This window comes from Narcine bancroftii, chromosome 1 (assembly GCF_036971445.1).
Source record: "Narcine bancroftii isolate sNarBan1 chromosome 1, sNarBan1.hap1, whole genome shotgun sequence".
NCBI classification, from domain to species: domain Eukaryota; kingdom Metazoa; phylum Chordata; class Chondrichthyes; order Torpediniformes; family Narcinidae; genus Narcine; species Narcine bancroftii.
This window is the reverse complement of record NC_091469.1, coordinates 295,096,781-295,123,147: the sequence shown is the minus strand read 5'-3', so window position 1 is coordinate 295,123,147 and position 26,367 is coordinate 295,096,781. Positions and strand designations below refer to the sequence as shown.

Here is a 26,367-nt window from a genome sequence, read left to right as displayed (position 1 = left end):
TTGAGAGGTGAACACAGCTCAAGCTATCACGCACAAGAAATTCCTTCCTCAACCACCATTTCCTCCCCCCCCACCCCCCCCCTCATCAACATCAACTCCATCTGCACATTCCCCTGTCTCAGGGAAGCTGCCAATATGTGAAAGGACCCATCTGCTCTGGTCACCCTCTCTTCTCCTCCCTCTTGTCAGGCAGAAGATACAAGTTTGAAAACATCCACCACCAGTTTCAAGGACAGTTTCTTACCAAGAAACAAGCCTTAGCAGTTGATTAGGTTTTCAATGGGATGGCACTATGGAAACAGAAGTTTTAACACAGACCTGATTAAGAATGTGCGGACCTTGGGGAGGGGTGCTAATCCAGGAGGGAGGAGAAGACAAGCTATTATTGGGCAAGTCCAAATTGAACACATAAGAGTCATTTAAAGTCTAGCTGATGAAAATTCAGGACCAACATGTTCCACTGAGGATGAAAGAAATGGGTGGGTAAGGTTCGGGAACCTTGGATAATGAGCGATATAAATTTTGTCCAAAAAAAAGGAAGTACATGCAAGGATTCAGAAGCTGAAACCAGACTGGGCCCTTGACAAATATCAAGAATCAAGAGAGGGAAAAGTAGATATGATAGTGATGTTCAAGAGACGTCAAGACCGATATATGCATGAAGGGTTTGCACGATGGGCAGGCAATTTTGATGAGTTCAATTTGGCATCGTACGTTGTGGGCAGAAGCGTCTGTGAACAATGAAAGCTTAAATCTTAAAAATTCCAACAGAAACTAAAACTTGACAGAATGAGATCATACTTGCTAATTATTTTTCTCAGGCATTGATCAGGTGAAGAGAACAATTCTATGCCATGAATAACTTACTGCTGCTGCTGCTCCAATACAGCACATCACAGCATCTAATTTACTGTAATGGTTAGAGAGAGGTGTTGCCAGAGCCACTGTGTGGGGCACCATAGCAATGTTATTTGAATTTCTGCAATGAATTGAACATCCATTATTGCCTTAAGCTACAGCATCATTTAAAGAATGAATAATAAGGGCCTTCAACACGCACATTTCTTTGGCAAGCTGTGAGCTAGAGAGGCTCACAAACTCATAGATCGGGCACCACGATTAGTACAATGCTATTTCAATGCCAGCAACCTGGGATCAAATCCAGTGAAAGGAGTTGACCGTGCGAGTCTTCTCCACGTGCTCCAGTTTCCTCCCACCCTCCAAAAACATGCAGGCTCTGTCGGTTAATTGACGCCGAACAGGCTAGTGAGCCGGAAGGACCTGTATCTCCAAGTTTAAAACAAATTATCATAGATTCAACTTTAAAATTTAAATAGAACAATACATGACAGGTAAAACACTCCCCATCATCGAGAACATCAGCAGGTAACATTGCCGTCGGAGGACTGCAGCAATCATCGAGGATCCACACCGCCCAGCACACGCTGCCATCAGGAAAGAGGTATAGGTGGCACAAGACTTGCACCACCAGATTTAGGAATAGTTGCTACCCCTTCACCATCAAACTCAACAATACCAAACTCAATCACAGATCATTTCAGTGATCTTTTTCCATTGTATTGCACAGTTTATTTACATTTCTTCATTTGTCCAAATGTGTATGACGAGTCAGTTTTTGTTGCACTGCTATTAAGTGGTAAATCGACCTTGCCCACAGGAAAAAGAATGCGTGTGATGTCATGTATATACTCTGACAATAAATCTTAACCTCAAAATGCTCACGGCCAATTAACAATCCAAACCACCATTCTGCCCTCAAACACCAAATCTAATGAAGTATAAAGTATCAACACCTTCAGCCATACAGGGCATCTATATTTTGTTGGCTGAAGCATTCAAATAATAATCCTTTGTTGAAACAAGACACACAAAGCTACACACACACTCAAAGATGTCAATTCATGGTCCAAGACAAGCATTATAGGGTGGTGGGAGCTACTAGCTGAAGTGTAGAATGCAAGCTCGATGTCAACATTTAAGAAAAATTTGGATAGTTACATGGATGGGGGGGGTATGGAGGGCTATGATCTGGGTGCAGGTCAGTTGGATAAGGCAGAGTAATAATTCATCATAGATTAGATGGGCTGAATAGCCTCTTTCTGTGGTGTAGTGTTCTACAGTTCTAATTAAAATCAGCAATATATGATCGGTCCCTTGCACGGTTAAGTTTTGCACACTAACCTACTGTGGTGCGCTGCAGTGCGAACAGGTGCAAACAACGAAAGGCTGTACTACAAGCTTTAATGATCTTAAAACATGCACACCAGGTTATGTATCCTTTCTGGCTCCGGTTGCTCTCCTCCTGCCCAGGAACCTTTATTTGGGGCTGGTGATTGGCAGGTGGAGCCAGTCTCCCAGGTTACATCCCTGCAGGTACAATGGGTTGCCCCTGCAGGAGGTAGTGCAGCCATGCAGATATGCACAGGCAGTCACCAACAGTCCAGCAGTTGCATCAACACACCTGCAATGTGTAAAATTTGCAATTTGAATCTCCATTTGCTGCATGGAAATAAATTTCAGCAAATAAAGATCAATGTTCCTACATTAGCACATCATGTGTTTGGTTCATTCAAAGACAACTTGGAGGAGGACAATAGCCCTTTCCTATTTTAAGACCTTGCTCAATAATTGATGGTAAAGAGTTAATAATGACTGGATTAATTAATGACTAGACTAAACTGAAAATCTGGTCCATAGTTTAATCAGTTTTAAAAGAGAATCTCCCTGATTCCATTTCCCATCTACATTCCAATTCAGATTGGACAAACAAATCAACTACTCTAAGTCATCCACTCATTGCTTATTCAGGGAGGCTGACAGTAGAACATAGAACACTGCAGCACAGTACAGGTCCTTTGGCCCTCAATGTTGTGCCAACCTCTATATTCCTACCAAAAGAAATCTCAGACTTTCCTACTTGTTCCCCTCTATTTTTCTTTTATCCATGTGTCTAAGGGTCTCTGAAATGCCCTAAATGTTTCAGCCTCCACCACCATCCCTGGCAAGGCATTCCAGGCACCCACAACTCTGTGTATAAAAAAAAGCCTTACCCTTCACTTTGTACAGATGATGGCAAATAAAGGCAAGCTTCAGATCTCCAGACAATTTTGCAGAAACTGATTGGTCCATTGGAAAGGCCTCAGCAGACAAAGCAATGACAAAGGAGGAGTCTGCCATTCACCACTGTTTATGGAATGGAAATGTCCCATTCTTCCATATTGGTCCCTTGAGAATTCTTCCCCCCACCTCTAAGATTATTTGATATTAATTCACGATAGAAGCAAACGATGAGAGGAGGCTCATTGGAATTTTAGGTACAAGCTCATGTTTTCCAAAAATATGCAAGCCAGATTCTGCTTCAACAATTTTCAGGCTTTGCTGCAAAGAAATAGAAGCTGACAGCTTGTAGTAGGGCTGAATTTGGAGATCGACCCAGGAACACGATCAGTTTTGAACAGCATGACAGCGTTCAGAGGTGAAAGATGGCTCAAATTAAAATGTGAATAAAACCCACCATCCTGCTCACATCCTCACACTGAAGCGGCTGCTAATTAGATCCCTGGACCCCAAATTGGCTGGCAGTTGACTCTGGAGAGCTTGCTACAAGATGTGCTGCCCTTTTACTTGCCACTGAAATGTGCCCAAAAGCAACCGACCAATTTAAGAGCTAAAAATGGAAACAGTCCCACCCCACTCTGCCTCACCTAGGCATCTTCCCTTTGAATAAAAAGATATGGCAGGATTAACCCACTGCTCATTCAATTGAGTGGCCACTTGCTGAATAAATGGTGGGGTTAAACAATACTCTTTTCACTGTCGGGATTAAGCTAAAAGTCCTGCATTTATTTCCTTCTAAGACAACACAGTTAAATGCATTCCCTGCTGTAGTGCTTTAATAACCAAGTTCTGGTACCAGAAGAGAAGCACTCACAGAGAGGGCAAGGTCACTGCCAAAGAAAAATAATTACATTTATTTCAGTAATTCAGTGATCAAAGCAATTCGGTGGATGGGAAGACAATCATTTTTCTTTACATCCAAACAAGGAGGTTTGGAGACAAAAGGTAAGGATTCCAAGTCCCAAGATAGCTTATTGTTTTTAGATTTGGAAAAAGATAGAAATTCAATTTTGAATGCTGGCGCCATGCATGTAATTATGGACAGCAGCAACATTTTACATTTGGCTTCTGAGAAAACGATTCCAATTTAAATCAATCAAACAGAAGTTCAGAGGCCAACCCTGACATGGAAACATTACCTTTCAATGAATTTAATTTTTAAAAGTCTCGGTCATAAGCTCAGCAATGGCTGGGTGCTCCAAAGGCAGACTGGAGGAAGAGGGCAAAAATAGAAAACTCAGTGAGCTGTGAGGATGGCCCAGGGAGAGAAAAAAAATAATCTGCAAATGTTGGGTGGCTCTGTTAGCATAATGATGAGAGCTATGCCATCAGTGCTCTGTGATTAGTAAGGGATTGCTTAAGGTGGGATGTGAGTGGAAAGAAAAAGTTTGAAAACCACTGTTTTAATCAGACATGTAGATGACATTTTCCAAGTTCTCATATTTCCCAATTTCAAAACATATCTTCACAGAAACGTAAGCAACGATATTCCGAATTACAATCTTATCACTCCAATAAACCAAACTTTGTACATGCAGTTTTATGTAGCTTTAATTTGTTGATATTGACGGATAAGCATTTTGCATAACTTAGCATCAAGATTTTCATAACGATGAATAAAAGCATTCGGCTATATTTAAAGACATAGTGATATAAAACGATAAGATGATTAAGACGAAATAAGATGAATTCAAAGGAAAACATCTTGAGCTCAAGCATCTTCCATGGTTCTTCAAAGAATGATATAGCAAGCTCTGAGTCTACATGGATATCACAACATATAATGTCATAGTAACTATGGCAACACTACAAACAATTCTTACTTAAAGGGATACCAAATTGACTTGTTATGTGCACTGTTTCACAACTCCAAAGGAAATGGGCCAATGACAATTTTTCTCAAGCAAAATGTTTCAATAACAATTGGGTCAAGAGCAATGATTCTCAACCTTCCCTTCCCACTCACATACCATTTTAAGCAATCCCTTACTAATCACAGGGATTACTTAAAGTGGTATGTGAGTGGAAAGAAAATGGTTGAGAACTACTGGGTTAGAGCATCAATGGTAACAGCGTCAGTGACCTGGGTTTGAATCCAGTGCTGTCTGTAAGGAGTTTGAACATTCTCCGCATGACCTGTGTTGGTTTTCTCCCACTGTTCAAACATGTACAGGGGTTGTAGGCTTAACTGGTGTATTTCAACAATATGGTTTCATGGATCGAATGGCCCCATTACTGTGCTGTATGTCTCCATTAAGATGTAAAAATTATCAGTGCACAGTATTCATCTGCACCAGGTATGGCACAGACTGCCAAGGCAGAGTGGAGTTCCTGAGCCACAATCAGGTAACTTTAATGAAACTGACCACAGGATGTAAATTAATACCTGACAAGAGAAAAGATCATCATCTACTTCAGATCAAGAGAATTTAGTTTTTATCTGGATGCCTCAATGAATGAATGGAAAAGTTAGCAAGTGCTTCAGTTACAGTTAAAAGCAATTACACAAGCTTGGTTGAATTGAAGCAATTAAAGATTCTAATTAGTCATTGGACAGCTATAAGCAATTCCTGCAACACGTATGATCAAGACACTTCAAGTCCCCAGGAAGCTGCATTTACCAGAAGTTTCTTCACTCTAGTTGATGGATTCCAAATTCAGGGAAACTGTAAGCCAGACAGTGTCTTCTAGGAAAGATATTTCAGGACATTATCATCCACCACCATCGAGGGTTCAAACAGCCACTTTGAAAGGGAAATTGTGTCTGAAGGTTTATCACATTCAAACCATGACACAATGAGAAGGACAACATCTTGAAGCCATGCAATTCTAACCCTGGTGAAGAGAGAAGTGGCAGAAATACAGACAAGGCATTCAGTGTCAAGTCAGTGTGGAGCAGCACAGCATCGACAGGCACATCATCTCCTTCCACACCATCAGTCCTGGAGCCCCATGAAGGTTATGGAGAAGGTGCAGAGGAGATTTAGCAGAACTGCACCAGGGAGGCACCTCATCGGTTCCATCGATAGACCGAATAAGCTGGATTTGAGCAGTTTAGAAGCTTGTATAAAATCAGATATTTTGGCAGAGTTAAAAAGAAGGCAGTTCTAATTGTAGAAAGCAGAATCACTAGGACCAACCTTTTAAAAACTAGCTGATAGATTTCAAATTTAAACAAGAGTATGATATCTCAAATAACTCATTTTAAATTTGAAAAATTTGTCCAGCTAGATTTTGACTAATTATCTTCATTTGATTGGTCCTTGTAATTCTGCTTTCTACAATTAGAACTGCCTTCCTTTTCCTTTAAATATTTTCATTAATTTTCCACCAAAAAAAGAAAATACAGAAAACATGAAAAAGTAATCTACATTGACCTTGAATATAACAATCATGTACTTTCAAATGAATTCAACATTTCCATAAATTGGCAGTTACATTAGTAAGGAAATAAAGACTTAAAAACATCCAACGCTGATGAAAATAAAATTTAAAAACCAAAAACAACTGGTCAATCCATTCTGAGAGTAATTTCAAGGTAAGCAGAAAAAGAGATTCTTTCTGAGTAAACAAAATGCACTTGGAGAAAAAAAAAACTGGAGGTGCATCAATTTTGTTTGTTCGATTGAATCATACAAAAATATTGAATAAATGGTCACCATGTTTCCTCAAAGTTAAAGGTAGCATTAAATGTCCGACTTCTAATTTTTTTTCTAAAACTAAGCGTGTCATAACAGAGGAAAGCCATTGAAGTAAAAGTAGGCGGATTGAAATCTTTCCATTTGAGTCAGATGGCTCTCCTTGTCATCCTTGTTGAAAAGGCTACTATCCTTTGGGCTGAAGCAAATGCAAAAGCCTCATCCCAATACTGTGATCCCCAAAGTAGCTGAGAGCAAGTTTGGCTGTAAATCTAGGTCCAACACTTCAGCTAAAATTTCGAAAACACCTTCCCAGAAATTATCTAATTTTGCACAGGACCAAAAATGTGGCCTCTTCAGATTTACCCCGATTCCAAGTAGGACTTGTATTAGAAAAAATGCAGGCCAATCTGTCCATATGGCCCCTTTGTGATGGGCACAAATTGAAGAAGTCGAAAAATTCTTTCCCATAAATCATCAGAAAGTATCTGCTCAAATTGCAGTTCCAAAGCACCTTCAATTTTATCATTGGATATAGGTCATATATTAAGTAAGCTGTTAGCCTTCTCTTTTTTAACTGGAATGTACTGACCAGCAGGCAATGGAAGCAGATTCAATGGAAAATTTCAAAGAATTGCTTATGTACGAAAACGTGCAAACATTTTCAGTGCAGTGAGACTAATTGAATAGCCCTCTGAAAACTGATGCAAATGATCTCCCGCACTCTGACATTATTGGTGTCAAGAAAATTATACATCTTTTTCAAACCTCTCATCCAATCAAAACAGTGGGTGTCAAACCCAGTTTCCATTATATAATGATAGCATTTTAAGTGCTGTGAGACACATTAGGTTAGGAGACAATATCCCAATGATAGGACAAACTTTCTTCATTTCACTTTAAGCGCTTGAAAACATCAATCACTCTCAGTCATGCTGACAGAAGTGAGCTAAATGAAAGGTTACTTTAAACATAAGCAGCTGAGCAAGGAGAATGGAGTCCAACCAAGGATCCGTCAACAACAGAGTGGCTGTAAAACATCAAAATCATTTGAATCGCTCAAGTCAAAGACTTTCAATGCAAGGGAAAATAACAGGCAAATAAAAATTCAGAAACCTTCATAACATTTCCAATTTTTTCAAATGCTCGTAACCAAATGCAAGACTGCTCCATCTATCTATATAGATCTATATAGATAGAGAGAGAGAGAGAGAGAGATAAATCAGATTCAAGGAGCAGTCTTGCATTTGGTTACGAGCACTTGAAAAAATTGGAAATGTTATGGTTTCTGAATTTTTATCTGCCTGTTACTTTTCCTTTCAATGAAACTTTATAGATCTTATATAGATCTTATATAGATCTTATATAGATCTTATATAGATCTTATATAGATCTTATATAGATCTTATATAGATCTTATATAGATCTTATATAGATCTTATATAGATCTTATATAGATCTTATATAGATCTTATATAGATCTTATATAGATCTTATATAGATCTTATATAGATCTTATATAGATCTTATATAGATCTTATATAGATCTTATATAGATCTTATATAGATCTTATATAGATCTTATATAGATCTTATATAGATCTTATATAGATCTTATATAGATCTTATATAGATCTTATATAGATCTTATATAGATCTTATATAGATCTTATATAGATCTTATATAGATCTTATATAGATCTTATATAGATCTTATATAGATCTTATATAGATCTTATATAGATCTTATATAGATCTTATATAGATCTTATATAGATCTTATATAGATCTTATATAGATCTTATATAGATCTTATATAGATCTTATATAGATCTTATATAGATCTTATATAGATCTTATATAGATCTTATATAGATCTTATATAGATCTTATATAGATCTTATATAGATCTTATATAGATCTTATATAGATCTTATATAGATCTTATATAGATCTTATATAGATCTTATATAGATCTTATATAGATCTTATATAGATCTTATATAGATCTTATATAGATCTTATATAGATCTTATATAGATCTTATATAGATCTTATATAGATCTTATATAGATCTTATATAGATCTTATATAGATCTTATATAGATCTTATATAGATCTTATATAGATCTTATATAGATCTTATATAGATCTTATATAGATCTTATATAGATCTTATATAGATCTTATATAGATCTTATATAGATCTTATATAGATCTTATATAGATCTTATATAGATCTTATATAGATCTTATATAGATCTTATATAGATCTTATATAGATCTTATATAGATCTTATATAGATCTTATATAGATCTTATATAGATCTTATATAGATCTTATATAGATCTTATATAGATCTTATATAGATCTTATATAGATCTTATATAGATCTTATATAGATCTTATATAGATCTTATATAGATCTTATATAGATCTTATATAGATCTTATATAGATCTTATATAGATCTTATATAGATCTTATATAGATCTTATATAGATCTTATATAGATCTTATATAGATCTTATATAGATCTTATATAGATCTTATATAGATCTTATATAGATCTTATATAGATCTTATATAGATCTTATATAGATCTATATGGATATTATATAGATCTTATATAGATCTTATATAGATCTATATAGATCTTATATAGATATAGATCTATATACATCTATATACATATATACATCTATATACATATATACATCTATATACATATATACATATTTATATATAGATCTAGATCTATATATAAATATATATCTATATATCTAGATATAGATATATCTAGATATAGATATATCTATATATCTAGATATAGATATATCTATATATCTAGATATAGATATATCTATATATCTATATCTATATAGATCTAGATCTATATGTGTTCCATTATCTTCCTGTGAAAGCCCAAATACATGGTACCGTAAAAGTCCTAAAATCTGGACTGCTGGGGATTGGGTCGGTCCAAATTTTTGGATTTTCTGGATTCTCAGGCAGTACTTTTAAAATTCAAATTTAAGAAGGAATAAAGAGGTGAACAGGTCAATTTTGAGAGTTTATTGAACAGCAAGTACAGCATGCTTCATTTATCAAAATGAGCAGTTTTAAAGTCAACATGACAAAAATGTAAACAAAGTTTTCTCACTACAAGAGTGTTATGTTTCACATTATGTTTAAAAATGAATATTGTAAAAGAAAAATACAGTACACAAATGAATTCCTGAGAAAATAAGATTACCTGAATTAAACGTGGATTGTTGCCACTGTGCATCCGTGGAGCTTACTCATGCATGCACACTAAATCCTGTTTAATTTAAAAAACTGGAGAGCCTGGATTCTGGCATCCACATTTTTGGACTTTTACTGTACTTGGTTGCTCCTCCTTTATTAAATAAGGAAAGGTAATTGTGGAAGACTTTCCTCTGATCAAAGGATGTCTTTAAGATGCAGAGATCATAAAGATGCATAGCTTTATCTGACCCGAAACATGGACTGTCTCTGTGGAGGCTGCCTGGCCTGCAGAGTGTCTCCATTGTTTGCTCAAAATTTTGTGTTGGTTTCTCCAGCGCATCATTTTGCTTGCTTTATTTTCAGTCGCAGGATACCCGTGTTATTGATAATGCCAAGCCTTAAATGCCTTTTCTTAATCGTCCGCAAGAAAGCAGTGTAAAATAATGTTGCCTTTTTTTCTGCAACTCTGCACCTTGGACTATGCTTTTACTGCTGTACAAGATACGAGTGACTAACTGGACTGCTACAATATGAACTTTCTCACTATCAGTACACATGGCAACAAACTTGAATCTTCTATAACAGTCGCAGTCTATGTCTTAATGCTGTAACAGTGCTGATATTCAAGTTCAAGCTTATTATTATCATCTAATTGTCTTTTCTTTGGCTTGGCTTCGCGGACGAAGATTTATGGAGGGGTAATGTCCATGTCAGCTGCAGGCTCATTTGTGGCTAACAAGTCCGATGCGGGACAGGCAGACACGGTTGCAGCGGTTGCAAGGGAAAATTGGTTGGTTGGGGTTGGGTGTTGGGTTTTTCCTCCTTTGTCTTTTGTCAGAGGGGTGGGCTCTGCGGTCTTCTTCAAAGGAGGTTGCTGCCTACCGAACTGTGAGGCGCCAAGATGCACAGTTGGAGGCGATATCAGCCCACTAGCGGTGGTCAATGTGGCAGGCACCAAGAGATTTCTTTAGGCAGTCCTTGTACCTCTTCTTTGGTGCACCTCTGTCTCAGTGGCCAGTGGAGAGCTTGCCATATAACACGATCTTGGGAAGGCGATGGTCTTCCATTCTGGAGACGTGACCTACCCAGCGCAGTTTGATCTTCAGCAGCGTGGATTCGATGCTATCGGCCTCTGCCATCTCGAGTACTTTGATGTTGGAGATGAAGTCGCTCCAATGAATGTTGAGGATGGAGCAGAGACAATGCTGGTGGAAGCGTTCTAAGAGCCGTAGGTGATGCCGGTAGAGGACCCATGATTCGAAGCCGAACAGGAGTGTGGGTATGACAACGGCTCTGTATATGCTTATCTTTGTGAGGTTTTTCAGTTGGTTGTTTTTCCAGACTCTTTTGTGTAGTCTTCCAAAGGCGCTATTTGCCTTGGCGTGTCTGTTGTCTATCTCGTTGTCGATCCTTGCATCCGATGAAATGGTGCAGGCGAGATAGGTAAACTGGTTGACCGTTTTGAGTTTTGTGTGCCCGATGAAGATGTGGGGGTCTGGTAGTCATGGTGGGGAGCTGGCTGATGGAGGACCTCAGTTTTCTTCAAGCTGACTTCCAGGCCAAACATTTTGGCAGTTTCCGCAAAACAGGACGTCAAGCGCTGAAGAGCTGGCTCTGAATGAGCAACTAAAGCGGCATCGTCTGCAAAGAGTAGTTCACGGACAAGTTGCTCTTGTGTCTCGGTGTGAGCTTACAGGTGCCTCAGATTGAAGTGACTGCCATCCATGCGGTACCGGATGTAAACAGCGTCTTCATTGTTGAGGTCTTTCATGGCTCGTTTCAGCATCATCCTGAAGAAGATAGTAAAGAGGGTTGGTGCGAGAACGCAGCCTTGCAAAAACGCCATTGTTAATGGAGAAGGGTTCAGAGAGCTCATTGCTGTATCTGATCCGCAGTTAGATAACCATGTTGAGGAACTTTGGGGGGCATCCGAGGCGCTCTAGTATTTGCCAAAGCCCTTTCCTACTCATGGTGTCGAAGGCTTTGGTGAGGTCAACAAAGGTGATGTAGAGTTCTTTGTTTTGTTCTCTGCACATTTCTTGGAGCTGTCTGAGGGCAAAGACCAAGTCAGTAGTTCCTCTGTTTGCCCGAAAGCCGCATTGTGATTCAGGGAGAACATTTTCGGCGACACTAGGTATTATTCTATTTAGGAGAATCCTAGCGAAGATTTTGCTTGCAATGGAGAGCAGCGTGATTCCCCTGTAGTTTGAGCAGTCTGATTTCTCGCCTTTGTTTTTGTACAGGGTGATGATGATGGCATCACGAAGGTCCTGAGGCAGCTTTCCTTGGTCCCAGCAGAGCTTGAAAAACTCATGCAGTTTGGCATGCAGAGTTTTGCCGCCAGTCTTCCAGACCTCTGGGGGGATTCCATCCATACGTGCTGCTTTGCCACTTTTCAGTTGTTCAATTGCCTTATATGTGTCTTCCCGGGTGAGGACCTCATCCAGCTCTAGCCTTAAGGGCTGTTGAGGGAGCTGGAGCAGGGCGGATTCTTGGACTGAGCGGTTGGCACTGAAAAGAGATTGGAAGTGTTCTGACCATCGGTTGAGGATGGAGATCTTGTCGCTGAGGGGACTTTGCCGTCTGAGCTGTGCAGCGGGCTTTGGACTTGGGGTGAGGGGCCATACTCAGCCTTTAGAGCCTCGTAAAAACCCCTGAAGTTGCCAATCTCCGCGCTGAGCTGGGTTCATTTGGCGAGGCTAGTCCACTACTCATTTTGAATCTCCCGGAGTTTGCGCTGAAGATGGCTGCATGCGCGACGGAAGGCTCGTTTCTTCTCTGGACAGGACGGCTTTGCAAGGTGAGCCCGGTGGGCAGCTCATTTCTTTGCCAGCAGCTCCTGGATTTCTTGGTTGTTTTCGTCGAACCAGTCCTTGTTTTTCCTGGAGGAGAAGCCCAGTACCTCTTCAGTGGATTGCAGTATGGCAGTCTTCAGCTGATCCCAGAGGGTTTCAGGGGACGAGTCCATGAAGCGGATTGCATCCTCGAGCTTTGCTTTGAGGTTTGCCTGGAAGTTTCCTCTCACTTCGTCTGACTGCAAGTTTCCAACATTGAACCTCTTTCTGGGGGCTTTACTGTTCCTGGACTTTGGCTTAAAGTGAAGATTGAGCTTGAAGCGAACCAGCCGGTGGTCAGTGTGGCATTCTGCGCTGGGCATGACCCTGGTGTGGAGCACATCTCGTTTGTCTCTTTCTCGCACCAGGTCGTAGTCCAGGAGGTGCCAGTGTTTGGATCGGGGATGCATCCAGGTAGTCTTCAGGCTGTCTCTCTGCTGAAAAAGGGAGTTTGTAATGACAAGCCACTGTTCTGCGCAGAGCTCCAACAGGAGGCGCCCGTTGTCGTTGCACTTGCCGACACCATGCTTGCCCAGGATTCCTAGCCAGGTTTGTGAGTCTTTGCCGACGTGAGCGTTGAAGTCGCCAAGGATGACAATCTTGTCGGCTGTAGGGGTGTGTTGAATGAGGTTGCGCAGATCAGTGGAGAACTTGTCCTTTTCTGCTGGTTCCGCCTGGAGGGTTGGAGCATAGACACTGATGAGGGTGATGAGATGCTTGTTTTGAAGGGGGAGTCGCATGGACATGATCCGGTCCGAGTGGCCTGTCGGGAGGTTCTCGAGTTTGGAGGCAATAGAGTTCTTGAGTATGAAGCCTACACCAGAAAGGTGTCGTTCATCCATAGGCTTGCCAGACCAGTAGTGTGTGTAGCCCGCGCCGTGTTCTTGGAGGCTGCCTACATCTGCAAGGCAGACTTCACTGAGAGCGGCTATGTCGATGTCAAGTCTGAGGAGTTCATGTGCGATGAGGGCAGACCGACACTCAGGTCGGTGGCTGTCAGCCTTGTCTGGCATGGTTCTGACGTTCCAGCATGCTAGCTTGAGTTTGTGAGCATCTTTTGAGGGGGAGGACGTGGACATGTCCTCGGGCCTGCGCAAAGGAGCTTTTAGGTGGAGTGCAGTGTGCGCAGTATTGGCCCCACCCTTTACACCCATGGTTCGTGTGCCGTGGCCAAGCAAGCTGGGACGTGGCAGCAAGGTCCTTGGGTCATAGGTTTTATATCGGAGTGGCCTTCTCCTATGCAGGTTTCTTACCCGGGCTGGAGGGGCCTGCCTCCCCTCCTAGGTCGGACCACACCTGATCGCAAATTGTACAACTGGACAAAACAGCATTCTTCACTTCTCAGTATAAAAATATGCAACATATACACAGACATAGCACACATATTTACAAGTGATTTATATGCAGTACGTACTATGGCAGAGTATATAGAGCTGTTTGGGAGATAAATTGGGAAAGGTTTTTTAGAGCAGGTCACACACAAACACTTTAAAACACAGAGTTCTTGCAGGAGCTTTTGCAAGAGTGCTGAGACTCACAATGGACTGTTTGGAAAGGCAACAAATGTAACAACAGGCAATAGCAGCTTTGTCTGGAGAACAGAACTTATTGTCTGGAAGGGCATGTGGTCTTTGCAGGCAGAGAGGAGGGAAAAAAAGCAGACTTTGCTCTCAGAGAGGAGAGAATGAGAGAGAGAGAAGAGAAAGAAAGAGAGAAGAGAGATACAGACATCGGTTCCAGAGGGACAAGCTGGCAAGCTTTGGAAGACGGCCTGGTCAAAGGAGAGGACTGGCTATCCAGTATTTCCCTTGGAATAGGAGAAACAGAAAGGAACTCTGGTGACCTGAAACAAGAAAAACCTCTCTCTCTCTCTCTCTCTCTCTCTCTCTGAAAACCAACAAGAATCCTTCTGAGTGGTAATCATTGACTTGGCACCAAAGCTTGGTAAACTTTATTAATGTTAACTTCTGTGTATAGTACAAGAATTGACTGTAACCAGTGAGATTGGACTGTGAACCAAAGAACTTTGCTGAACTTACACAAACATTACACACACACACATGCGCTTAGAAGGGGGTTAAGTAGGTTAAGTAAGTCAATAGAGATAAGTTAAAGTTTTATTCTATTTTCATGTTCAAAGATAATTAAAAGCAGCTTTTGTTTAAGTTATCCTTTGTCATGGTGCATATCTATTGCTGCTGGGTTTGGGATCCTCTGGATTCTTAACAATACAACATAATAAATAAATATTGTTAAATAAATAGAGAAGTCTAAGAGAGATTGAATGGTCAGTTCATCAGTTATTCAAGCAGTCTCACTGCCTGTGGGAAAAGGCTCTTTCTCATCCTGGTGGTTCTAACTCAGCAGGAGTAGGTGAAAGATGCTGTGTGTGTGGAGTGGTAGGACTCCTTAACAATTTTGCAAACCCTCTTCAGACAATGATCCCAGTAGATCACATTGACAAGGGGTGAATGAAAGGGAGACCCCAGTGTTCCTCTTTGCCTCTCTTCTGCTCCTATGGATATGATGGGTGGGTGGGGAGTTTCAGTGACAGAATTGAACAGCTCTGGTTCAGGTGAAGCTGCACCAGGTTGAATAATAGCAGAGAGGGTCAAAGTAGAATTGAAGGTAGTGGAGTTACTGTGATAGCATAAAGACAGGTTGAATGGGGAAAAATAACAAATATGATGCAATTCAGCAAGTGTGAAAGATTATTGTTATACTGTTTTCAAAATTTAGTAGCTTGAAAGAGAAAGCAATATGATGTTACCAATCATCATTATTTTGAAAGGAAACTAGCTTTCAGAAGGCTTCAAAACTCAGCTCAAGAACAAAAAGAACCGAAAGGAGAGCAAGAGCAGAAAGCAAGATTATATGAATAAAACCTCCCACTGCACATTGGTGTTCAGAGAAAAAAACTCTCTGTAAACCCGAAATCGAATCCTGCAGATGCTGGAAGCCTCAAATAAGAACATAAAATGGAGGAAATACTCAGCAAATCAGGGAGTAAGTGTAGAAAGAAAAACTAGAACACTTGGATGCAGGGAAGGAGAGAGGGGCAGATAGCACAATCCCAGATAGGAATTGTAGATAGGAATCTACATGAGGCGGTGTCTTAAAAGAGCAACCTCTGTCCTCAGAGACGACCCACCACCCTCTTCACTCTGCTGCCATCAGGGGGAAAAAGGTACAAGAGCCTATGCTATCACAGTAACTCAGCAGGACAAGGAGAGCAAAGAAGCCATCAGATTCCTGAATAATCAATGAACCAAAGACATTGGCTTACTTTTTGTGCACTATTTTTATTTTTTAATATAGATATAATATATATATAAATATATACACACATATATATCCATAATATGTAAGTTTGCTCTGTGATGCTGCCACAAAACACAGTATTTTATGACTTGTTAATAACAATAAATCCTGATTCTGATCATCCATTAAATCCTTTTGTCCTTATCCATCCCCCTTGTCAACTTCTCCGCAACTTAAAAGAACTTTTTTCCATAAAGAATCTTTACCATTTACTGATGAAATTCTGACCTGCAATGTTAACTGTTTCTTTCTTTAAAACTCGATAGCACAGAAACAGGCCCTTTGACCAATCTAGTCTGCACTGAACTATTATTGTGCCTGATGCTGCCTGAGCCAAGTGCTTCCAGCATATTCTGTTCCCAATACCCCCGCCCTCCCCTCTTACTAAACTGATGAAGCTTTGTTGATGATGTGTCTCCTCCCTCTCATCTTGGTGCATTAATTGACCATTGTACATCACCACTGGCATACAGGTGAGTGAAGAATTTGGAGGGGGGGGGGGAAATAATTGAGGATAAAGTTAGTGTAAATGGGTGATTGATATTCCATGTCACTGGGTCAAAGGGTCTGTTTACCAGCTGTATCTCTCCATGTCTACCTTTATGCCCAATGTCAGGGGTGTCAAACTCAAATTCACAGAGGGCCAAAATGAAAAACTTGGACTAAGTGGTGGGCCAAACTAAATATTTATTGAAAATTTTCAACAACATCTGCATGTTTTCTCTTCTTTCCACATATGTAATGTTAAACTTTTTCTTATTAAAATAAATGTTTAATTATAATTTTGGTTAAACTTTCCAGAAGCATTAACAAATGAGAAATAAAATATTCAATAAATAATATTTCTCTATAGCCTTTAAGCTCCTTTTAAATGTTTTTTGTTTTCACAAGCCAACAAGTCAAAAAAATAACAACTTGCTTCAATGACAAACAGGTTTGTCTTTTAAAATGATGAACATATAGTCTCCCTCCCGCCTGTATTGAAAGGTCCTGTTTTCTGTCTTTCGTTTGGCCATTTTTCGTAAGGGGTTTATTACATGTGAGTCAGGCGACAGGTCACAGATGCTAATGAAAGTAAAGATAGGGGGTGGGGGCGATTAGCGGGCTGACGGGCCGGTGCCAAAGCATTTGCAAAGCATTCTGGGATTTGTAGTATTAGCTGTGCATGCGCTATACTGGCACGGCGGCCAGCGGGCCAGCTCTAATACATATTTGATATGATCTTGCGGGCCAGATATAATTATATCACAGGCCAAATTTGGCCCACGGGCCTGAGTTTGACAATGTCATCCATAACAACCTCAACAATATGGCTTTTAACATGCAGATAAATGCCCAGAACCCTCAATTTTTATTTTTAAGGATACTGAATCAGATCTATTCATCATGGTCTGACTTGGGGTAGGGTAGGGTAAGAGAGACAGAAGAAAAACTTGGAATTTTAAAATTATGCGTGGTACTAAATGTACTGATGATACTATCTTTTTTTTGTTATTTTGTGGCAACTTACAAAGAAAACTGATAAGCTGATGAACTGGCCGAATTTTGTTTCAAATAACCAAAAGAGTTTGCTGAAAATAGTCACAGCAAAGGTACATCAGAACTGAAAATTGCAGCACCCTAACCATTTACGCACTTTTCAGAAAGTACGATCATTCATATTATTGAAGAAAATACTGCAGTGAGGTCCCACATATGGCAGATGAATAAATTGATCAAATGGCATTTTTAAGCAGGGCTGTTTGAGGGATGGCAATTCATCTTGACCAGTGACAAATAATGCCCTGGCATTTTTAATTCCAGTTGGGTTGATCTCAGTTAAACATCACACTTCCAAGAGAGTGCATTGAGCAATGTTGCATTGGCAAGATCCATGGTGGGTGCTTGTACCTGCTTCTCACTGAAGGCAAATATAGTGCAGGATAGGACAATAAATACCAGGTAAAATAACCTACACTTCTTGACATGCAAGGTCATCAGAAAGCAAACACTTGTATGATTGCTCAGTAAGTGTTCCTGCTCCTAAAGAAGCCGTCCTCAACAGAAGCCCCACAGACAGCGCATTTAAGTAAAAGCCTCGTATGATTTTCATTTCACGTTTCGCAATTTTTTTTTTAAATTTTGTCAGTAGGAGAAAGCTGACTGTTTCACAGGGAAAAAGGCCCCTAAACTTTGAGCAGATTCCAAGTAAGGGCATGGCCAAAAAAAAAGGTTAAGAATGGCTGTATATGCAGCAGGAAATCTCAGTTGGAGAGAGACAACACAAAATCTTAGGAGAAAAATAAGCGACAAAGGTATTTCAAAAGAAATTTCTTCTATATTTACTCCTTTCGCATGCAAAGACTGGGGCACACGACTTGAAATTACTTTTTTTTCCTGCCCATATATCTACTAAATTCATTTATTTCATTAACGTTATCAACTGTTTAGCCATTTTAGTCCTAACTACAGCTTTTGGAGATTTTTTCATATGCTTGATTTAAATTAAGAATCCAACATAAATTTCTTGTCTTCAATATTAGGAGCATAAATATTCATTAAAGACCAAGATTCAGAAAATATTTTTACAATTAACAACTAAAATTCTACCAACTGACTCAATAACAGATTCCAATTCAAAAGATAACTTTTTATTAATCAAAATGGCTACACTTCTTGCTTTCAAATTAAACAAAGAAACTATAACTTTTCAATTTCTGATGTTTCTTCTCAGTCAAATGTGTTTCTTGCAAAACTTTTTAATATACGCCAACACTCTTTTATTCTTAATCAGATTATTAAGCCTATTAACATTAAAATTAGCAAAATTTAAATTAGTAATCATTCCAATTCAATTCAAAACGCACTTTACCACACATGGTGGAACTCCACTCCGTGGCCACCACACAATAAAAATTAAGAAATATCCTCAAAAATTTAAAGAAAAACACCCAAACAAAAAAAAACTCTTAAAAAAATACTGTACAACAGAATTCCCTCCTTCAATTGTCCAGGAGTGACCAATGCCACAAATGGCCAATGACTTCAGAAGGGATCAGTAGCCAAACTACAGTCCCCCCCCCCCTCCTGAACAGAACAGTAATCAACATATAATTTCAAGTATGATATGCTTCTTCAAAGACTCTATTAACTTGGTCATCATCAATGTCAATTTCAACCAACTGTTGAGATTTCTTCTATTGCACTCCATTATTTTCTCCTTCTGGACTAATGCAGACTGTTTAAAAAAAACTTACCTAGCTTTTTATTTGTTTATTATCAGGTAAAGAATTGGCAAATGTAAGGACTTAAGCATCATCACTAAAGAATTGAGACTGAAAGTCTCCATAAAAAAGAACCGCAGGATATCAAAAAGCAAATATATATCCTTTCTTCCACAAAACAGCTTGGGCAGAATTAAACTCTTTACAATGTTTAATAACCACTTGACTAAAATCAGCATAAAAGAAAACTGTTATTCTTAACCACCAGGGGGCCTTGATTATTCTCGCATTTTAAACTGCAACTCTTAAGATAAATTCTCTATCTTGATAACGTAAACATCTAATCGGGATAGAGTGTGGAGCTTCACCTGGGAAAGGTTTTCTTCTTCTTGCTCCGTGAGCTCTATCCAGTTTCAAACCATTCAGAAAATATTCTTTCCCCAAAACTTCAGGGATCCACTTCTGAAAAAATTGAACCGGGTCCAGACCCTCCATATCTTCCAGAAGACCAACAATCTTAACATTATTCCTTCAACTTTGATTCTCCAAAGCATCAATTTTCTTCAATAAATCATTCCTCTGAATTTCCCATCCAAAAAATGAACCCTTCATCTGACCCATCTTTTCTTTACGCTGCTCCACATCATTCCTCACAGTCATGAAATTCTTCTTCAATCTTCTTGTACTTTATCTACCAGCTTCACACATTTTTCCACATCCCTCTTAATAGATGATATCTCTCCCTTCATATCAGTAAGTTGTTCTTTCATAGATGAAAATCCTTAACCCATCTGACTTGCCAAATTCTCTGTTTTAATATATCGATTTGACTTACTGGATCTGAATGGTAAAGATCAGATATGGTTTTCATTGATACACGTTTAGGTGTGGACCTACCCTTACATATTAGTTTCTTCCTCCTTCGGCCCTGGATAAATACCTTCTTCCTCCAGTCCCCTTCTGATGTCTCCTTCCTCCTCCATTGATACAGATGGCATCTCGGCCAGACTGCAGGTTCAGAATCCCCCCTCTCGTCAGTCCAGCATCGCTGGGCTGAGAGAAGTCACATCTCCTCCCCCCTCCCCCCCACAGCTGGGACAGAACTTGACGGAGCAAGCATGTGCAAAGTTTTTTCTTTGGCGACGCTGCGTGGAGTCGGCGCCGGAGTCAAGTGTGTCTTACGCAGGGACAGCCGTTACAGTCTTGGGTGAGCAGGAATCAACTCCGGAGGCTCTAATTCAAAGCTAGGCCCAAGTTCTTCCTCCTTGAAAGCTGTTTAGAAGTCTTTTTTTAAAACTGCTTGTGCCTTTGTTTTCCTCATAGTTGCCTTCTAAAATACATCAACTGTAATCCAATATTTTCCAAAAAGTTATGAAAACTTTATAAGTCAGGTTTTTAATAAATCTGCCTGGGGGAGGTGTCTTCCCATGTCTCCCACCTACGTCATCACACCACCCCCACCCCCCACCCCCAAATATTGCTTTCTTGAACATAGGCACAAGACATTACTAAGCAAATTACCTAACAGGTATTAAAATTAAAGTAACAGTGGGTACTTACTGCGATTAAGATTAGGGCACTGCATTATATATCCATTAGGCATCAAAATGATTTTGACATCCTGAAGAATGCCCTAAAACATCAGAAATTAAGGGGGAAAAAATGAGTACAAGTCACAGAGTGACACAGATTTTAAATATCAGTATTCATATGGCTTATATTATTTTTAAATGACTAGAACAATTACTGACAGGACAGACCTTTCAAACACATTTTGGTTCACAGTATGAACATGAAGTTAGCTGTTGCACTGTTACATTCTAACCATATGAAAGAATTAGTTGTTTCAGCCTGACAGAAGTTCTTTTCACAGTTATAAAACCAAAAGCATTACCTCAATATTCATGAAAGGGTTTGATATTATAACCAGCAACCACAAGGAAAGGCATATAACACAGGGGTAAAGATGAACGATTACTTTATTAACAAAAATTCACCTTTAAACTTTAATTCAAAATCCATCCCCCCCCCCCCCCCACTTTTATAACAATGCCCACCGGTTACTATGCAAATTTCTATAACAGTGTAAAACTAATAAATTCCCCAGCCTAAATATAACATATGTAATTAAAGTCTAAGTTATATTTCCAACCAACCCACAGAAAAACTTAGACACAAAACACACAAGATTCATAAAACTTCAATCTCAACCGAAGCAAACTTCATTTTGTTTGGTAAACTGAAACCAAAAGGTCTGTGAGAGCACAAAAATCGAATTTGTCTTGGGTTGCTTGCAGAGAGAGGAACCAATGGCTTGGTCCGGATCCTTCTGGCTGCCTTCAGAATGCTCATCCTTTTTGAAATTGTAAGGTAAAAACATCATGAGATGGGACCGGAGAAGAAGTCACCCAGTACTAAGGAGTAACAGGATGCAGGTGTGACCTTGTACGCTCAAGATAAGTTTGGCACTAACAAGCTGATGAGCAGCAGACTAACAGTGAAGGGTAGCAACAGCTTATTCATTGGACAGTGTAATGGTATGATAATTTACTAAGTGTGTGTCCTGAGGTATAAAAAAATACCACTTGCTGATATCAGGAGAATGCACCTTCTCCAACTAACACTGTTAGTTGCAAGTGTTACAATCCGGTAATAAAGAACCTTGATTTCGACTCAGTCTGGTGTCTGACTCACTCATTCTCGAACAAAGCAGACCTAACAATTTGGTGACCCCGACGTGATGGGTGAGTGGACACTAGACAACGGTTTCTGTTTTTCTTGACAATCATCTCAGCCGGCTGACAAAAAGGTCCAGAGAAGCCTGTTTTAACAAAATTCTCTCTCTTAAAATCTTTATGATTGTCAGTAAGAACTGGAGATCGGACAAATTAGACGGTCATAATTGAAGGTCGTCACCTGCCAGGATTGTAACACGTAAGTGTTTACAGACAAAACTATAAAAGTCCTTAAGGTGTTTTAGTGACATTTGATAAGTGCTTCGCTGACAAACTACTAGAGTTTAAAAATCTTTATTGTGACGTTGCAAAGTCAAATAGAGTGAGAAGGTGGTCTAAGAACAAATGGGGACCTGAGTTTTCTGCCCTAAACCGGTTATTAAGAGGAGAAATCTCCCACGTGAAGGTTAGGCTTTGAAAGAAAACGAAGGTTCAGGCTTATTGGTCTCCATTGTATAAGACTCGCTTATAAATGTCCAGTAGGTATGATAATGTCTGTACACTTGAAAACTTAAGAATTTATTTCCCAAATTCGCCGTGGTGGAATACCACAGCGGACATTAGAGACCTTGAGACGACAAAAAGAGTACTCAGAGATGCCTGCCTGGTGAACAAGGGCGACGACCAAAGACTGCAAAAGCTGTGTCCGGATCAGGTAGGAGATATCAATGAAAAAGTTGACAGAATCTTAAGAGACACACGGTTTATTCGAAATATTTTTGACAAGTTAAATGAAGGCATTCCCAGCATCACCAAGGAGATAAAGTTACGTAAATTCATAGATTGGTACAGGGAAACTGGACAAAAATATAGCCCAAAAATTTGGTTTCCTAGTTGTAACCTAACTTTCAGACCTCTTTGGGAAAACAGAGAGCGGAAGACGAGCAATCAGAGTATACAGGACAGTCTGAGGTCCACCGGAGGTCCAGACTTGGAGACTGTTTCACTAAAAAACTTTTGTCATCCGGCCTGCAAGGAGACATTTTTAAAGGCGATTTTTGTTAACATAGATCCTCTAAACGGACAAGAACCTAAATTAAGAGAGGCATTAGGAAGCGACCCCGCAGCAATGGCTGCACAGTTGCCTGCTAAGACCTTTGACCAAGTTATTAGGGAAATTAATCAGGAATTAGAGAAGCGAAATACCAATAAAGAGGCATTGGAGAAACAAAGAATTCTCCGAAAATGTGTAGATCGCTGGAGGAAGATGGGGTGGTTACCCGGGAGCGCCAAGATGTTCCTGACAGGTGAGGGAAACAAAATTCTAAAGCGTAGGGTCTTAGATAAGCTGGAAGAAACAAAACACAGAAGGGAAAGGAAAAGTGCCTGTTTCCGGTTTCCAGCCACGAAGTGTCCGGGTTTGCTCTCTCCCTCCCTCCTTTCCCCCTCCCCCCTCTCTCTTCTCTCCTCCTCTCTCTCTTCTCCACCCCCCCCCTCCTCTCTCGCCCACTCCCCCTCCCAATCTCAATCTGTGGCGGTGCTGCCCTGAAATCCCCAGGTGGGCCAGGGCAGAGAAATACAATTTGGTTTTAATTTTGTGCCCACAATTCCAGCTCCGCATCAAATGGGATCCTGTTTTATCCTCTCTCCCTCCCTCTTTCCCGCACCCCCACCATTGTGGGATTAGGGCAGACGTTGTGGGCTGACGTGTAGCTCACTCGAGGTGGGAGGGAAGGAAGGAGTGGTGGTTCCCAGTGGTGGGAGACCCAATCTGATCCAGACCAGTGATCACAGGATGAGAACCTTTTAAAGATGTAACCATGAAACGGAAGTGTTAATCTGAAGACTTTTCTCCCAGTGGGGCCAGTGCAAGGCATTTTCTCTCTCTATCTCTCGTGTTCTGTGTATCTGCCTCTCTATCTCTCTCTCTCTCTCTCTCTCACACAGTCTCTGGATGTATGTGATGTCATGTATGTACTCTGACAATAAATCTCTCCGACATGATCTGGTTTTACGGAGACTTGTCAGGGCAGTCATGCTTCCCCGGGCTCTAAGCCTAATTAAGGTGGCAGGCCATTCCCTACAAAACACAAAGGAAGGGAAAGGAAACACAGCAGCTGACAGAGCAGCCAAACAGGTTACTGGATATCAAGAATCTATACAGGGGATGATTCTGAGGTCCCATGGCAAAAAAGAGGAATTAGAGAGAAGAGAAAATATTAGTAAGTTGAGTGACCAAAAGGAGAAGGAGGGAGAGGGACCCCCACCAAATATTGAACACGTGATAGAAATACAGGAAAAAGGTAGCCTAAGTGAGAAAGAGGAATGGATGAAACGCGGTGCTACACGACAGGAGATCATCTATGACAATCGGACAGAACATGTCTGGCGCTCCTCGATAGGTATGATAGTTGCCCCCCGCCAATTACTTCCGCCATTATTTGAAGAAGCACATGGGCCGACTCACATTAGCGCCACCAAAACTTATAATACACATAAACAACGTTGGTGGAATCCCCACTTAAGCGAGCACATTGACAACTTTAGAGCTGAATGTACTATCTGCAATGGGCATAACCAAAGGATCACCTTACCCTACCCGCTTTTACGATTTCCAGTACCGACAGCCCCATGGAAAGAGATCTATATTGACTACACAGATATGGGTACTGACCTTAGGACAAAGGAAGGATACCGATATCTCTTAATGGTGGTGGATAGGTTTCACGGTGGGTGGAGGCTGTCCCAACGAAGAGGGAGGATGCGGATAGTGTAATAGGCTGGCTGACGCAAGAGTTGATACCCCGCTACGGGGTCCCCAGCAGAATATGTTCTGATAATGGGTCCCACTTTAAGAATGAGCTGAACCGACAGGTTGAAGAATACTTGGGATCAAACACCGTTTCGGTAGTGTCTATAGGCCTGAGAGCCAGGGGCCAGTAGAAAGGGCAAACAGGACGATAAAAATCCAAATTAGGAAAGGTTTTGGGTGGGACCAGGTTGAATTGGGTCGAGGCATTGCCATTAGTACTGATGTCTATGCGACAAGAGAAGGCCAAAGATACCTTTCTGTCACCACACGAGATTCTAACGGGTCGACCCTTGCCCGGTCCAAAGACTGATCCAGCCTGGGTAAAGAATTGGGAAGAAAGGGAAGTGGAACTGGACCATTATATGCAGATGCTGGGTAATATGGTTGCTTTAGTTTCACAACAGGTGGCGAATGCAAATAAGGAGAACCCGGACACTGAAGGAGTTCCAGTGAAGGAGGGAGACCTGGTGTATATCCGTAAACCAGGGAAGGTACATTGGACTGAAATTAGATGGACTGGACCATACAGTTACCGCCGTGACAGATAGGTCGGTAAGAATTGACAAACCAGGGGATAATAATTGGCATCATTTTGCCTTTTGCTCCAAGGCAAAACAACAAGTAGCGAGTATTGGAAAATATGATGAAACTCATGTGGACAATGCCGAGGGCCCTATGGGCATTCCTGCTGATGGGTTGCCAAACAAGCCAACAGAGTAGTTCGGATCCATGCGGGGCCAAAGTTATTCTGAAGATAGATAAAGACAAGGATAGCACCTTCCAGTTCGATCTATGCTGCACTTCTATCTCTAATAACACAGGGCCAGATGGGTCACTCACTAAGGGGCTGACAAAACTTAAGGCATTGGCGAAGGAATTAAAAGCCCAATCTGGAGTCTCTAACCCTGTTTTGTCCTGGTTACATGGAGTGTTTTGGAAAGGGGGCACAATGTTGGGACAACTTTTCCTAGAGTTGTTCATTTCTGTATCCATTTTTATCACTTGTGGCTGTTGTTGTATTCCATGCATTTGAACGTTGGTCACGAGGACCATTGAGAGAGCCTTTGCCAACCGCGATGAGCTGCCTCCAAAATATCAAGCTCTACAAGCTACGGAGCGGGACTTTCTCACGTCACAGGAGGCGTCAAAAATTGCTGAGATCAATCCGGATCTGATGGAGAATGTGACGGGGAGGAGGGATTATAAAATAGATTGTAGCACAAATATTATAAAATAGATTGTAGCACAAATGTTAACTTTTATCTTAACTAATTACTAATGCTTAGAAGGGATAGCTAGTTATTTGCTTGGGGACAAACGGGGAGAAAACTTGTAAACGGGCAATGGGATCGGGGAAACGGATGGGGGGTATACGCTAAAGAGGGTTGGGGGGAGCCCTCGCCCACCAGCCGAAAAACCCCGTGAACAGAACCCATATAGAGGTTCTAAAGAGGACAAAGGAGGGATTGTAAGGTAAAAACATCATGAGATGGGACC

At 40.5% G+C, this 26,367-nt stretch overlaps 1 protein-coding gene across 1 annotated transcript in view; it reads right to left on the bottom strand.

Annotated features, from left to right (window-relative positions):
• LOC138746651 (protein kinase C-binding protein NELL1-like) overlaps nt 1-21,053 on the bottom strand; it is a 73,484-nt gene extending 52,431 nt beyond the window's left edge. Inside the window, exon 1 of the mRNA XM_069904942.1 lies at nt 20,944-21,053. Within this exon, the coding sequence (XP_069761043.1) occupies nt 20,944-20,986 (43 nt within the window). The 5' untranslated portion in view covers nt 20,987-21,053. The remainder of the gene's footprint in view (nt 1-20,943) is intronic.
• Nucleotides 21,054-26,367: the final 5,314 nt, after the last annotated feature.